Here is a 14557-nt window from a genome sequence, read left to right as displayed (position 1 = left end):
TCATAATTTTTCTTGAATTTTTTTTTTTTTTAATTTCAATTTCAATACATTTTGTAAATTTGTTAATTTAATTTTTGTATTTATCAATTTGAATGTGTTATTTTTGGCATATAACGATGCTACACTTTTGTAAAAATGATATTTTCTTTAAATTAACAGAATCCAGTTATAAAATTCATACATAGGTATGTGTTGTATATAATAAAAAAAAAAAAAATGATGTGATCAGCACATAACCGATCGCAATGTGTTTTGCCTAGTTTAGCGAAAGTGTTACAAAAGACCCTGAAAATATCCTTTAAATACTTCTTTCAATTTAACGACCCTGTTAAAAAGATATGTTAAAAAGCATAAATTCGACAACTTGTTAGGTTTCCGTAACTTGATATTCCCTCAAATCACATACTAAATTTCATGGAATTTGAAATTGGTTTATTATTTTTCTTTATATGCGCGAAATAGTAATTTTCGTCCGTGGTAAACGTCCAGTTTCTGGCACAGTTCTAGCAGACAGGCAGGGCGACAGGCAGACAAAGCGACAGAAATCTCTCTAAAAGTAGTTTATTTATGTCACCTATGAAATTTGGTACAATCACATAACCCCTCTTATTGTATATAATGCCGTCAATAAAAAATATTTAATTTGTATTAAAAATTCTCAAAAATTTCGAAAAAAAATTGCAATTTAATGCGAAATACAAATTTTGTAATATTTTTTTTTTAAATTTTATTACTTTAAAAATTAGAAACAATTTACAAATGAAATTATTTTTAAATTATTTTAATTTCTACGCAAATGTCCAAACGTATTTTTAATTATGGCTTATGTCTGTAATGTGACAAACACTGAATCAATGTTGTAATGTCTGTCCAGTATAATATCGGATTTCAACATTATTTTACTGCAACGTTCTAAAGCTAAGGTTCTTGCAGTTTACTGTAGCGTGCTAAACATAAGGTTATTTTTAAATCAAATTTATTTTTAATGGCTAAATATTCTCAAACATCATTTTTCATTTCGTCATTTAAATTAATTTGGGAGTTTCGAACTATTTTAGTTATTTGTTCTATTTTTATTCAATCATATTTTAAGATTTCTTTTAAAATACATTTTTATATGTGAACTATTTTTGAAATGTTTACAAAGAATCCTGTATGTCTAGCGTCCTATAGTTGTCAACTATAAAGTTAAATATTTTAATATTTAATAATTTTACATACGACCGTTGAATATAGATATCTACCTATTTGTTCTCGAACTTATTTTATTAAATTTTTTATACTCGACGCAATAAAATATCAAATCTAATAACTGTGTATAAGTACGACATAGCATCAATATTTTTATTAAAAATATTTACTATGTGCAATTAAGTATACTTTATTCTTCATTATATTATGCTTTTGGATTTCTAATTTAAAATTGGTGTAATATTATAATACAATTGGTAAGATGATTATATAATAAGTCATAACTTATAATACCATAAATGTACTAAAAATTTTTAAATGAGATTTGAATTTTTGTCCTACTTTTTCAATGCCTTTGTAATAATTTTTTTTTATTATTTCTTTTTTTTTTGGTAGTTAAAGTTTAAAAAATGATCTGCAAAATCGTGAATTAATTTTTCATATCGGATAAAATATGGAAAAAAGAATTAAATTAAATAAAGCAAAAAAATTGATGTCACAAACTATGGGATACAAATTGTTACAATTTCATATATTATTGGAAAAATATATTTATTTTTATAAGAAAAGTCTTAACTATTACAATAGCTATTTGAAATGTTGTAATACTAATAAATACGATTTCAGAATTTTTAAATTGTTACAAAAGCAATTGAATAGAAAAGAAAATGCATATTCCACGCAAATATTGCTTCATCATAATACTAATTTTTTATGCCAATATTTGCAACTGAAATTTTAATGCCGGCTGAATGAGTCGGCATTCAAATTGATATCACAATACCCATAGGAAGGTTTCATAATGGATCTTCGAGAGCTGCAATACCATGTTAACCCGTAATACTCCCTAAATCAGCACAATACCATTTTGCTATAACCGCATAACACTAAAATTTTTAATCTTCATCACTCATTCGGAACCAGAGCACTTACAATGTATATTTTAAATCTAAAATGAAAATCGTTATACAATTAAAATAAACTGTTTTTTTATATAAAGCACAAAAAAAAAAAATCAAGATCAAAAATAATTTTTTAAAGATTATACAAGAAGATCTTTTGATTAGTTTAATTTGAAGTTTTTAATAAATATGTTTCTGTGCAGAAAAGCGATTTAACCTTCTTGAATTTTACAAGACTCAAATGACTGAAATATGTGTGAAAATTTATTAGATGTTTATTATACTTACAATTATTATACATTTATTATAGAATTACCTAAAATTTTAATCGTCTTAAAATATACGGCATTAAAATTATTCTTGTTAAGCATTTTAACTAAAAAAAAACACAGAAACCACAAAAATAATAAATTTCCGATAAATGTTCATTTTAAAAGTAAAATTTAATACCAACTGTTGTAAGAAAATTTTATAACTTCATTTCAATTCTAATTATATTTCTTTTTAATACTTTATAGAAAAAATTAGTGCAATTTATAAAATTGACAACTCTCAAAAAAATATACCTTCTCTGGATTGAATTAGCTTTTGGGTCAAGTATAACTACATTAAATGTGACGCATGACGGGGAACCACCAAAATTGTTGAATGATTAGATTTTGACATAGACGCTTTATAAACTTAAATTTTTAAATTGAGAATAATTAATTTAAATTATTTTTTTGAAAAAATGAACAGAAACATTTAAATTCAATAACTGGTATCATGCATCTTTGCAAGAATATAGATTAAAAATTTCAGAAAATATTTGTTTGACTTAAAACATTAAATCTGTAACAGGTTTAATTTATTTACTCTTATAATTCAATCTATTTAACCTATTATATAATAGCAAAAACATACAAGTGAAATATTTATATATGTACACATACTTGTATATATGATTATATTTTATCATTAGTCTACATTACTATTGTGTTCCCGCAAAAGAAATGGTACAGGTATTTATTGATAGTACGAGAAAATAATTAATATAATCTTTAATATATGAAATTATTGATGCAATTTTACTTAATATTTTCCCGCATATATAAAAATGTGAAGTCTCTCGTGAGACATCTAAAATACTTATTGTAATTTTCTATTCAATACAATCTGGTTGTATGTATATATATATGCTTATATACAACATACTTATTTTTATATATACCCACATGCATTAATAAAATAATATCACTGCTAAATTTAAAAATTAAAAAAAAAAATTCAATTTCAGTTCATTAGATATTAATTCTATTCATATTAATTATAAATTCTGTCTCATGTCACATGAACAAAAAAAAAAAGAAAAAATTAACAAAAAAAATATATGTATGTAAGTATATTTTCCATAATTAATAAATTAACTTAATAAGTAACATAAAAACTTAAGAAAATTTATGAATTTATGTCAAAAACATAAATTATTGTAATAAAATTATTCCAGTTTTAATTATTATTTATTAAATTTTAAAAATGGCAAAGCATAAAAATAAAAGTATGTATATAAAGAAAAATTCTTTCTGATTTTACAAGAAACTGAAATTCTCATCGATTGCCTGATTTTCATTGTTCAGTGAATTTTTAATATTATGTATTTCATTTTGTGGTTTTTCTTTACATTAAAATTATTTACTTAAAAAAGTAAATATCAAAATGCATTTCGTATTTCGTTTATGCAATGTTTAAATTAAAATTTAAATTGTTATGATTTGCACAATTCTCTTCCATTTCAACGTGTTGTTAATTAATTGAATTCCAAGTTTTTTTTTTCACCGAACCTGGAAATTGTATAAATATCATTTTAAAATTTTTACATTCACATAACATTCAAATCAAGTTCGAAACAAACTAAACTTCAGCTAATTCAACTTAAATGGAATTATATTTAATAATAAAATTAAACGTAATATGCAAAAAAGTTACTTTTTGATCTAGTTTAAAATGTGCATTATTTGCGTTTTTCGGGCTATAAATTATTTAATTTCTCGAAAAACGCATTATTTTATCGAACATTCGTTAAATTTGAAGTGTTTTTCAGTCTATCCATGATAAAATTGCAAAGCAAATTGATTTGATTTAAATTCGGCAACTGTAACGAATCATGTGTGAAATGTCAAAAATAAACATACAAAAAAAAATAGATACCAAAATGATCATTCTATACAGCAAATTAAAAATATTTTAAATTTCAACTACCCGCAATAATTAATTGTGAATCCATTTGCTTTCATATTTGACATGAATTTACCGAAATTTGTTATTAAAATAATCAAATTTTAATTCTGTGTAAAACTTTATTTTTGACTTAATGTTAACAGAATCAACTATCAGTTAAGAAAAACAGAAAAAAACTGATAATTCCTTTGGTTTTTATATTTTAATCGACCAGACCCTCACATAAGGTGAACATTGTTGAATATTAAATTTTGCATTCCTTGCCATTTTGGTTTTTTTTTTTTTGCGGAACAGAATGTCAATTCGGTTGCACGAATCCCATCAATCATTTTTCAGTATTTTTTTGTGTTTAATTTTTGTTTTCTTTTATTTTATTCCTCCTTACCTTCACCGATATATGCAATCTGTAAGTTCCAAAATAAATTAAAAAAAAACAATAACGATTTTGTAAAAAAAAAGAAACAAAATCAATCAATTCCAATATTAACTAATGTTTGTGTACACGAAGGTAACATGTAAGTAAATGGAAGCTTGTGAGTATGCATTCTTAATGAAGCGGTGTCGGTATAGAGAGGTTACTTGCATATGTAGAATATAATAATGTGGATGTTTTTGTAAAAGAATCAACATAAACATTTTCCAAAATTGGGGAGGTATTTATTATATTCATCAAAATTATATTAATTTGTTGACTTCTTTTATTTTAATTTTTAAACTCACAACATTTTCGATATTTCTTTAATACGTGAATATTTTCATTTGGTTCGAAAGCATCCTTTTATTTGTTTAAAAATTTACTTATGCTTTAACAATTTATTACTATATTTAGCTTTAAATGCGTACTAAAAGATATGTTAAAGAAATCAGTAAACATCGGTATAAAAAAGAAATCCTATACCAAAGATCAATAATTCCCATAATGAAGTGAATTTTTCAAATCAATTTAATTTGTTTTCAACAAATTGAACTGATTGCGTTAATTTATTGCTTGATAGAATTAATTATAAGCAAATTATAGAAGTTTAAATAGATTTGAGCCAAGTAATATAATGTTTTAATGAAGTGACTCAATCGCTTCTCAACAATACTCTTTGCCAAGATGTATGTAGACCTTACTTCTTCTTGCCTACCCTTTTCTGGAATCTGGCACATCCTTAACAGTCTGTAAGTCCTCTGTAACGATTGATGTTTATCTCGCATCTTTGGTTTTACCCTAATGTTTTTCGCATTTCTGATGATTACAACCGGTTTCTATGTTGAATTCGCCTTTAGCGTTGTTCCAGTTTTCTGTTTAATCAAATTTCTTCCCGGCCTTTTTATCAGTGCCGGACTAATTGACATTTTTATTGTTCCTGTTATTTTGCTCTATTTAAAAATCTACGTTTCGGATGCTTCCCGTACGTATATACATACATATGTACATATATATCATAAATATTCAGTCACGCTTAAAGAAAATAACTCTCAATGAATCAAGTCAACCCGTAATTTTTTATTTATTTATTAATCATATCGTTTCAACTCAAAAATTCAGAATTTTTAGAAATATTCACTTTTTAACAGCTAATGACTTCATTCAAATCATTTTAGAGTTCTGAATTCTATAGAAAAATTGCAGTTTCTCAACTAGATTTTGCGTTCAATATTGCTTTAGTTAAGTAAAACGAGAAGAAATACATAAATATTTTTACATATACACAAATATTTTTGATTCAAAACTGTCCATGTCCAATATTATAAAATTAAACATTTTAAAAAGTTTATCACAATAATTTGACGAGATATGGTCCTAACAGCCAGAATATAATATTTCGTTTCGAATTTGATCAATTTGATTAGTTGCATATAAAAAATACAGAATACTAAATAATTGAATATGCAGTTGCAACATTTTCAAAATAACTTTTCTTCAAAAATAATAATTTTTGAATTAAAATTATTTTAATATAAATTTAACCAAAGATATGTTATCACGGTTATATGTTTAACTAAACTAATGTTTACTCATCAAATGACCTCTTAAATAATAACAGGGTAAGTATGTAAAATAAAATTTTATTTGTACACAAACTATAATTTTTTTTTTTTTTTGGAACTTAATAACCTTATATAAAGCGAATAATTTATACTTTTAGGAAGAAGCAGAACATTATTCTTGTGTGTGCGTTCCTTAAATATTAAATTAAACAAAACAAACGAATATACGATACTTACAGTGTATTTAAATAATAAACGAACATATGAACAAATACTTACATATAGATATGAACGTGTACATTGTATAAATATATATTATTATAATTGCAATAAATAAACATTTTGATTTTGATGGTTAGTTTTTAATGTCAAATTGCTCATATCAGAAATTAATTACAATAATGGTCAGAATGAAGAGAAAATACGCGATCCAACTAAAAAAACAAAAATGTTAATTTCCTTTATTTTTCCTTTTGTTTTTTATTTTGCTTTTTCTCCGCTAATGTTAAAAAAATTTTAACATTTTTGTATCGCAAATTTACATTTACATAAACAAATATACATGTACGTATGTACGAATACTTAAATATTCTACTTTATGTCAATATTTGGGAAAGTTAATAATGAAAACATTTTTCATATTTTTCATGTTTTTATTTATTTTCTTTTTCTTATTATGCTTTTATACTTTCTTTCTTTTTACTCTTTGACTTAATTTTTTTTTACCATTCTTTTATTAATTCCAATACCATTTCTTCTTAATGCTTTACCGACCGACCATGTCCAATAAATAATTGAAATAATTTAGTTCAAAATTAAATTTAATAGAAAATTGTACCTGCAAACCATAAGATACGTGTATGCATATGTATATAGCAGAGGTATGATTTTAATGAGCTTAAAATAAAGTTTTGTATATTTGTGTCTATTAAAGTATAGAATTCAAAATACTTTTACAAATCTTATTTTAGATAAGGATAACATTGGAAGTAGTCGATAAATTCTGGTCTAAATGCTAAAGGGTCAATCCTTTCTGTACCAGCACTCCATGAGCAAATTAAGAAATAAAAATATTGAATGTTGTTGAACCAGATAATCCTAACTAATCAATTTTACAAAGTTTCAGAAGCCGATATTTACCTTATCGCGATTTACAAATTTCCTGATATCGGATTTTGGTTAATTTACACAGAATAAGAATATGATAATGCTTGATATTAACATTTATTATACCATTCATGCCTATAGGAATTTTGAATTTCTAATAATTAACAAATCTATGTTGTATTTACTGAGACTACTATTACTGTAATGGTACTATTAATCACTACCATTAATTATAGATCAAATGTTAGATTGTATTATCCTTTTTCCTCATTAGTATTTGATTTATACAAGTAAATTTTCTTGAATTATTTTTTAAAATCAAATTGCACCTTTAAATCGTCAATTAATAAAAATTTTAATAGTTTTATGAATAGTGTAACATTCAAAGTCTTGTAATTAGAATACCAAATACACCATGCTTTATCGCCTTCTCTATTTTAGTTCAGAAACCTGCTCTATGTTACCTAATAAGTATAATGATATACATATATATGAGAAAATTTACCTTAATCTTAAACAATAAAATATAACAATATAACAGTATTTCAATCACATTTTTGAAAACTTTTTTCAAAATATTCAGGGTATTATGAAAGTTAATAGAATATTTTAATATTTGGTTATAAAATTGAAATAGGTACAGAATATAAAAATATATATGTATGTATATAAAAAAAAAACAAAAACTTAGTGAAATTATTTAATAATTATTTGGTCATCATCATCGCATATTTATATTTGAAGGAATGAGGCTTACATATGTAAATCTATATAGTTTCCAGTCTATATATACACGTATTTGTGACAAAATAAAATAATGAATATCAAAAATTTTTATTATACGAATTTAATGTCCTACTGTTGCTTCTATTGTCTTTATTTTTCTTTTTTTTTTTGTTTTACTTAATTTATTTAACTTACTTTTTGATTATTACCTTCGATCATGATTATAATGATGATATATTATATTTTTTGGTATATACTTAATTATATGTTATGCTTAAACATACATACATAATATAAATTTACACATAATGTATACATTATATAGACTGTATATAATATTATAAAAGAGGTACCACCGTATTTGATCTTGATGGGAATATTTGAAATTACAACAGAAAAACATCAAAAAATAAATAAATAAATTATTTATTTAAATAAAATTGGGCTTAATGTAATGCCTCCAGTAAACACTATGTATGAAAACAATATATTATTTTAATATATTGCAAAAAAAAAAGAAGGAAAATGAAAATCATAACATGGCATAAAGTATAGGAAAACTATAAAATACAGAAAACAATTTATAAGAAACCAGTTATCATTATTGGTGGGCCACGCGACTCATTCCATACTCTTACCCAAATGGTGATTTTTCATTATTTTTTCTTTTCTCTTTACTCTTACTATATTTAATTTTTTTTTTTATTTTTCTTATATGTTTACATATCGAAGACATTTTCATTATTTTTTTTTTCTGTCTCTTGTTTCGGTGTACATTGAACTTCCAAAAAAAAAAATTAAGAAATTTTATATTAAATTTTATATTTTGATCATTTACGATATCTTATCAAGAAGTTTTTCAAATTTGAAATTTGTTGTACATACTTTATTTTTTTCGACAAATTACAAACTTAACATAAAAAATTATAATTCTAAAAATTCTTTAGTTTTTGCAGAAAAACTGCTTAAGTCGAAAATAACGTGATAACTCTTTTGACTAATTGAAGGTCAAAACTTTTAGCTATAACTAAAGAATATTGATCGAATGGTCGAATTCCCTGAAGCAACTGAAAAGAGTTCAAATGTACAAACAAGAATTTAATCGATTTTGAAAAAATTTTAAAATCGTAAAATTTAATTGTTAAGAAAACTTTTAAATTTTTGAAATTTTAACTCGAAGGGGTACATCAATAGAAGAATTATCAAACCTAATTTGTAACTATAAGATTTGAAGTATTTATTTTAAACTTATTAATTAATCTATTATAATGTATAAAATGTATAAAACTTAAATATAGTTTTATATAGCAAGTACAATTATTTTGTAAAATTTTTGAAAATTTTACGTAAAACGTGAATATACGTTTCATAATTTAGGTCATTCTTAACTACAAAAGATGGAAACATCATTGCATAATATATCGCAAAAAAATCTTGTTGGTGAAGTTTTCCCAAATTTATCGAAAAAGAAGACAAGTGGAAACACAAATCACAAATTATTTTTATTTTATTTGGTAAAATTTGAAGACGAAAAATTCAAAACTTATGAAGTTAAATTATAATCCGACCTATGTACGAATATAGTAATATTTAAGAAACAAAAAAATAAAAGCAAAATTTTTTTTTTAATTTGTTCCAATTTTTTGGTCCATTTACCCGCAAAAATTTACGCATGCAAAAATTAATAATCGTAAAGAAAAATTTTAAAACAGCAAAAAAAAAGGTTTACATATATGCTGCAATATGCAAAAATTATACGATCGATCAATACGCCCCAAGGGCTCAAATTACTGTACTTGGAGTAAAGAAACAAAAAAAAGGGATCCTGATGTTTACATTAGTTTTTTTTTGTGTTCATTCTTGTTTTTTTTTTAATATGTACGTTTGTTCACATGTATATGCATGTATTCTCGTTGCCCAGCTATATACATACATGGATTATTAAAGATTTATCAAGCACTAAAGTTAAAAAAGAAATTCATTTTTTTTCTCATATTAAACTAAGAACAAAAACTTAGAGCTAACAGTAAAAAAGAAAAAGGTCCAGCCGGTTATAGATACTGGGTTTAAATTTTTTTTTGATGTGTTATAATTTGTATAACAGCAGAATAGCATTGACTCATGTGTATGAGAAAAGATGTGACTCTTTAAATATATTATCTTGCTGTTTTTTTTTTTTATTCTAAAAAATGAGATCAACTCTTTTTTTTTTGAAATAAAAAAAATAAAACCTATGGTATAAACAATGTATAATTCGATAGTAATATTAAATATTGAGAGCAGGTGTTATTTTTTATCTTATATTCACATATACTATTATACATTTAAAAAACAAAGGATTAAAAAATAATGAATTTTTTCCTTTAAACTTAATGGAAAAAAAAATAATTTAAAAAACTAAAAAAGAAGCAATTATGGAATTAATCAAATCGGACTAATTAAATTTAGAAAAACTGATGGAAACAGCTGATAAATTAAGTCTTAAAAAAGTTCTTAAAAAATACCTAAACTGCCGTAATAACAACCGTCATACAGTCATATGAAAAACTCTGATCTAACTAATGAATATCTTGTTAATCTTTATTAGCTAGATTACCAATTAGCATGCTTAGATTAGATTTTTAGATAATTTTAAATAATAAAACATTGAATTTATTTTTTCAGAAATTATTCGATGTTGCTATTTTCTTTTTTAAATAATTTCTCGACAGATTTTAAAACTACATCATTTTCATTTAAAACATCAATATCAAAATTAATATCACTTTCAACATTATGTCGACAAAATTTCTTTATCCATTCCTTTTCCTCAGCTGAAATTGTACAAATGTATTCTTGTGCATTTGGATATTTATAAATACTTGAATTTTCTAGTTTTATAAAACCGATTCCAGTATCATAATATCCTTTTGGTACATTAAATGTTGGTTTTTCTTTTGTTTCATATGATTCATATACAGGTGAAACACCATATTCACGTTCCTCTTGATATCTACGATCTGTTTTTTGACAGTATGACCAATTGTCATTATTTTTGTACTCTAAACCGCATGGAAATGTAATTTTTGTATATTTTTTACATTTACCATTTATAAATATACCAGACAGATGAACTTTTCCTGGTGTTATAATAGTTCCTTCACCATGAAAATTCCCATTCTTAAATTCACCATGATATTCTGTACCATCTGGATATGTGTATATACCATTACCATTCCAAGAGATATCATTTTCTCCAACATATTTACTACCCGTACAATAAGTTTTTGCAATTTTTCGTAACATTTTCTTTATTTTTGCGGAAATTTGTGAATATTTATGCACAAAAATTCTCAAGTTTTGTAAAAGAAAATTATATAGGCATAAGTGAATATAAAAAATCTAGTAAATTAAAAACAAAATCAATTTAAAAATAAAAATTTAGAAATTTTGTTTGACTTTAAATTAAATTTGATTTAACTTTTATTTGACATTACATATATACACATGTGTTTATTTTTAAAAATATGTACACCTTAGTACCTTCAGCAGTTTGTCCCTTGCAATACTTGTCCTAGAGGTCTAAATACGAGCCCCGGATATCCTTGGGATCTCCCTAGTTCAATCTTGAACACATCCTAGTCGCTGTTAATCTCAGCGACGTACGAACTGATAAAATCTACGGAGAGCCGGTGGTCGAATTTTAACACACCCCCGATTAACTCAAACGAATCAAAGCTCAGGACATCCTTAACTTCGGTGGTTATTAAATGCTCGACTACCATTTCCGATAGTTCCACTAATTATGAATTTTCAAATTTAATTTACAATTACAAATTTTATTGAAATTAAATGTCATAATTTTTAATATCAATTACATTAAATTGAATTAAAAGTTATAGTAAATAATAAAACGAATACATAGCTGGATAATTTTATTTGTTTAATTTCTAAACATTTTCCAAAACAGCTGACATATCAAATTGTAGCAAAACGATTAAGTACGATGTTGCTGCGCTTACAGCCTTAAAAAAAAGAGAAAAACAATTATGTATATATGTACTTAAGCATCGTAATTAATATAATACCCTGCACCGAATAATACCCTGCACTTTGATAACCTGCGTTTAAAAATTTGTTTTTGAAATATTTAGAATTAACTTTGAATGCTAAATGACAATTACTTGAACCACAAATTACTCAAACCACTCAATAGAAACACGACCGCCGAATTTCATGAACCTAGCCTTAATATTTTTCAAAATATTTAAAATTAACTTTCGAAGTTGTACAGCAGCTACTCAAACCTGTCGAGCATTTCGCTAAAACTTTAGTGTTATATCTGATCTGAAATTTGACACACGTTTGCCGTGTTTCGTGAATCTACCTTTATTATTTTCCCAAATATTTAAAATTAACTTTCGGAGTTGTATGGCAGCTACCCAAACCAGTAGCGCCATTTGACCAAAACTTCAGTGTTATATCTGACCTGAAATTGGACACACAACTGCCGTGATTCGTGAATCTACCTTTATTATTTTTCCAAATATTCAAAATTAAATTTCGGATTTGTATGACAGCTACCCGAACCAATACAGCCGTTCCAATAAAATTTTTAGAATATATGTAGAATATAATTGAACATACTTGTACAAAATTTGGTATTAATATCCTATTAATTTTTGTAATAGTTAAAAAAACTCTTTGAGTTTTCGAACCCATTTTCCGAATTTGTCCAATTATAATAGCAGTCGTCGTTGGTACAAAAGAAAAAATTCGTGCAAATTTATGTCTATACTCCTTACGAATTGAAATTTATAAGGTCCACCTTATCATCTTATAATATTATAATATAACACTTACCGAAAATATAAATGTATAATCTAGTGAAAATAATCCGGTGCCACTGAATTGAAAGTAACGTTCCCAATGTAAATATTGCAATGTAAAATTTTTCATTTTTGTGTAATTATTATCGTCCTTTAGCATAAATGATGGTTTCTTTTGCATAATTTCATGTACAAGAATTGCCGTATTTCTTGATTCATTATGTGCTTGGCAACATAATCTTAGAACCAAATAGGCAACTAACATAAAAAAAATCTAAAATATAAGAAAAAAGATATTTTGTAATTTATAAGATAATACCAAATTACTATTACTAATATATTAATATTAATTTTACCATCCATGCAACAAATGTTATGGCTAAATTGTCAATTACTGCAAATTGACCCTTTATTGTAAATATAACTTTAGTTATCAAAAATATTCCAATAATACTAATTATAAATGTTGATGTCATATAAGTAACAACTTGTGTTGAAAATTCACGATTCGAATAGATACCTAATTCATTCAGATGATTATGTAATTTAAATAGTAACGCCAAATATATTTCATATCTGAAGAAAATAATAAGAATAAATTTAAAATTAAATTTTGTACTTTCTTAGATTAAATAAGAAAATTAGATGATAATTTAAAATATAAATAATATTATAGTGTGAGCCATTTAATACGATGTTTAATAATAATAATTGCTAAGTATGTTAATTTTTATATTTTTGAAATTGAGATTTCTATTTTTCGAAAAATTTGATGGCAATAATAATAAAGCATACTAAACTATTAATGAAACAATGAACTGGAAATTACAACATAACATATATGAGCTCTGATTAAACATAATAATTTTATAAAAAAAAAATATTGAAAATATTTAATTAAAACTCTATTGGAATTATTAGAGTAATATTAAATTAATATTTCATAAAATATATGTATGTATGTATATTCTATTAAATATAATTTACCCTATTTGTTCTTCCTTATATGACGGCATTGTATTTCTAATTTTATTGATATCAGCTGCTTTTTTCCAATCAATTACATTATTTTTAATTTTTGAACCAAGTTGATTATTATATGTTTTAAATTCATCTGATTTATTATTAAACAAATTCTCAATATTAAAAACTTTCATATTTTTCATTTTAAACTTTGAATCAAATATTTCATTTTTCAATTTTTCATTACTTATTTTAATATTGTCAACATTATCATCACTGGTACTGTCATTCTTATCACCATCATCATTTTCATCACTTTCATCATCTGATGAATCGAAAATATCTTTAGAATGTTTTGATGCTTCATCATCAATTAATTTTAAAATAAAATTGATTTTTCGAAAACGTTCTACAATTTTCTCAACCAATATTACTAATTGCAATTCAGCAAGTGCACTCGATACAAGTGGAAATATTAAACCACATATTGACAATAAAATTCGGATAAAATCTCTTTTATAACTTCTAAAAAAAAAAAATAAAATTAAATTTGAATTATTGAAAAAAATTTTAAATAAATTTAATTTGTTGATGTTGATTATAATAATATACATACATATATATTATTGTACACTGAATTAAAAAATGAAATCAGAAAAATCTATA

At 24.2% G+C, this 14557-nt stretch overlaps 1 protein-coding gene across 1 annotated transcript; it reads right to left on the bottom strand.

Moving 5' to 3' along the window:
* Positions 1-12042: 12042 nt before the first annotated feature.
* On the bottom strand, positions 12043-13954 carry LOC129614100 (gustatory and pheromone receptor 33a-like). The gene is made up of 4 exons (XM_055528499.1): positions 13916-13954; positions 13285-13504; positions 12963-13202; positions 12043-12124 (listed from the first exon to the last, which is right to left on the bottom strand). The coding sequence occupies exons 1-4, from the start codon at positions 13942-13944 to the stop codon at positions 12050-12052; spliced, it is 564 nt and encodes a 187-aa protein (XP_055384474.1). The 5' UTR covers positions 13945-13954; the 3' UTR covers positions 12043-12049.
* Positions 13955-14557: the final 603 nt, after the last annotated feature.

The sequence above is a fragment of the Condylostylus longicornis genome, unplaced genomic scaffold (genome assembly GCF_029603195.1).
Source record: "Condylostylus longicornis isolate FDR11 unplaced genomic scaffold, ASM2960319v2 ptg000100l, whole genome shotgun sequence".
NCBI lineage: Eukaryota > Metazoa > Arthropoda > Insecta > Diptera > Dolichopodidae > Condylostylus > Condylostylus longicornis.
The sequence above is the reverse complement of the archived record's forward strand: the minus strand, read 5'-3'. Positions and strand labels throughout refer to the sequence as shown.

What these genes read in the sequence shown, in the direction of transcription:
- LOC129614100 (XM_055528499.1), bottom strand. Translation starts at nt 13,944, where the DNA reads ATGCCGTCATATAAGGAAGAACAAATAGG. An exon ending in TAACATTTGTTGCATGGATG is followed by an intron (nt 13,203 to 13,284) that starts GTAAAATTAATA and finishes CTTATATTTTAG; the next exon opens with ATTTTTTTTATGTTAGTTGC. An exon ending in ATTATACATTTATATTTTCG is followed by an intron (nt 12,125 to 12,962) that starts GTAAGTGTTATA and finishes CTTTTTTTTAAG; the next exon opens with GCTGTAAGCGCAGCAACATC.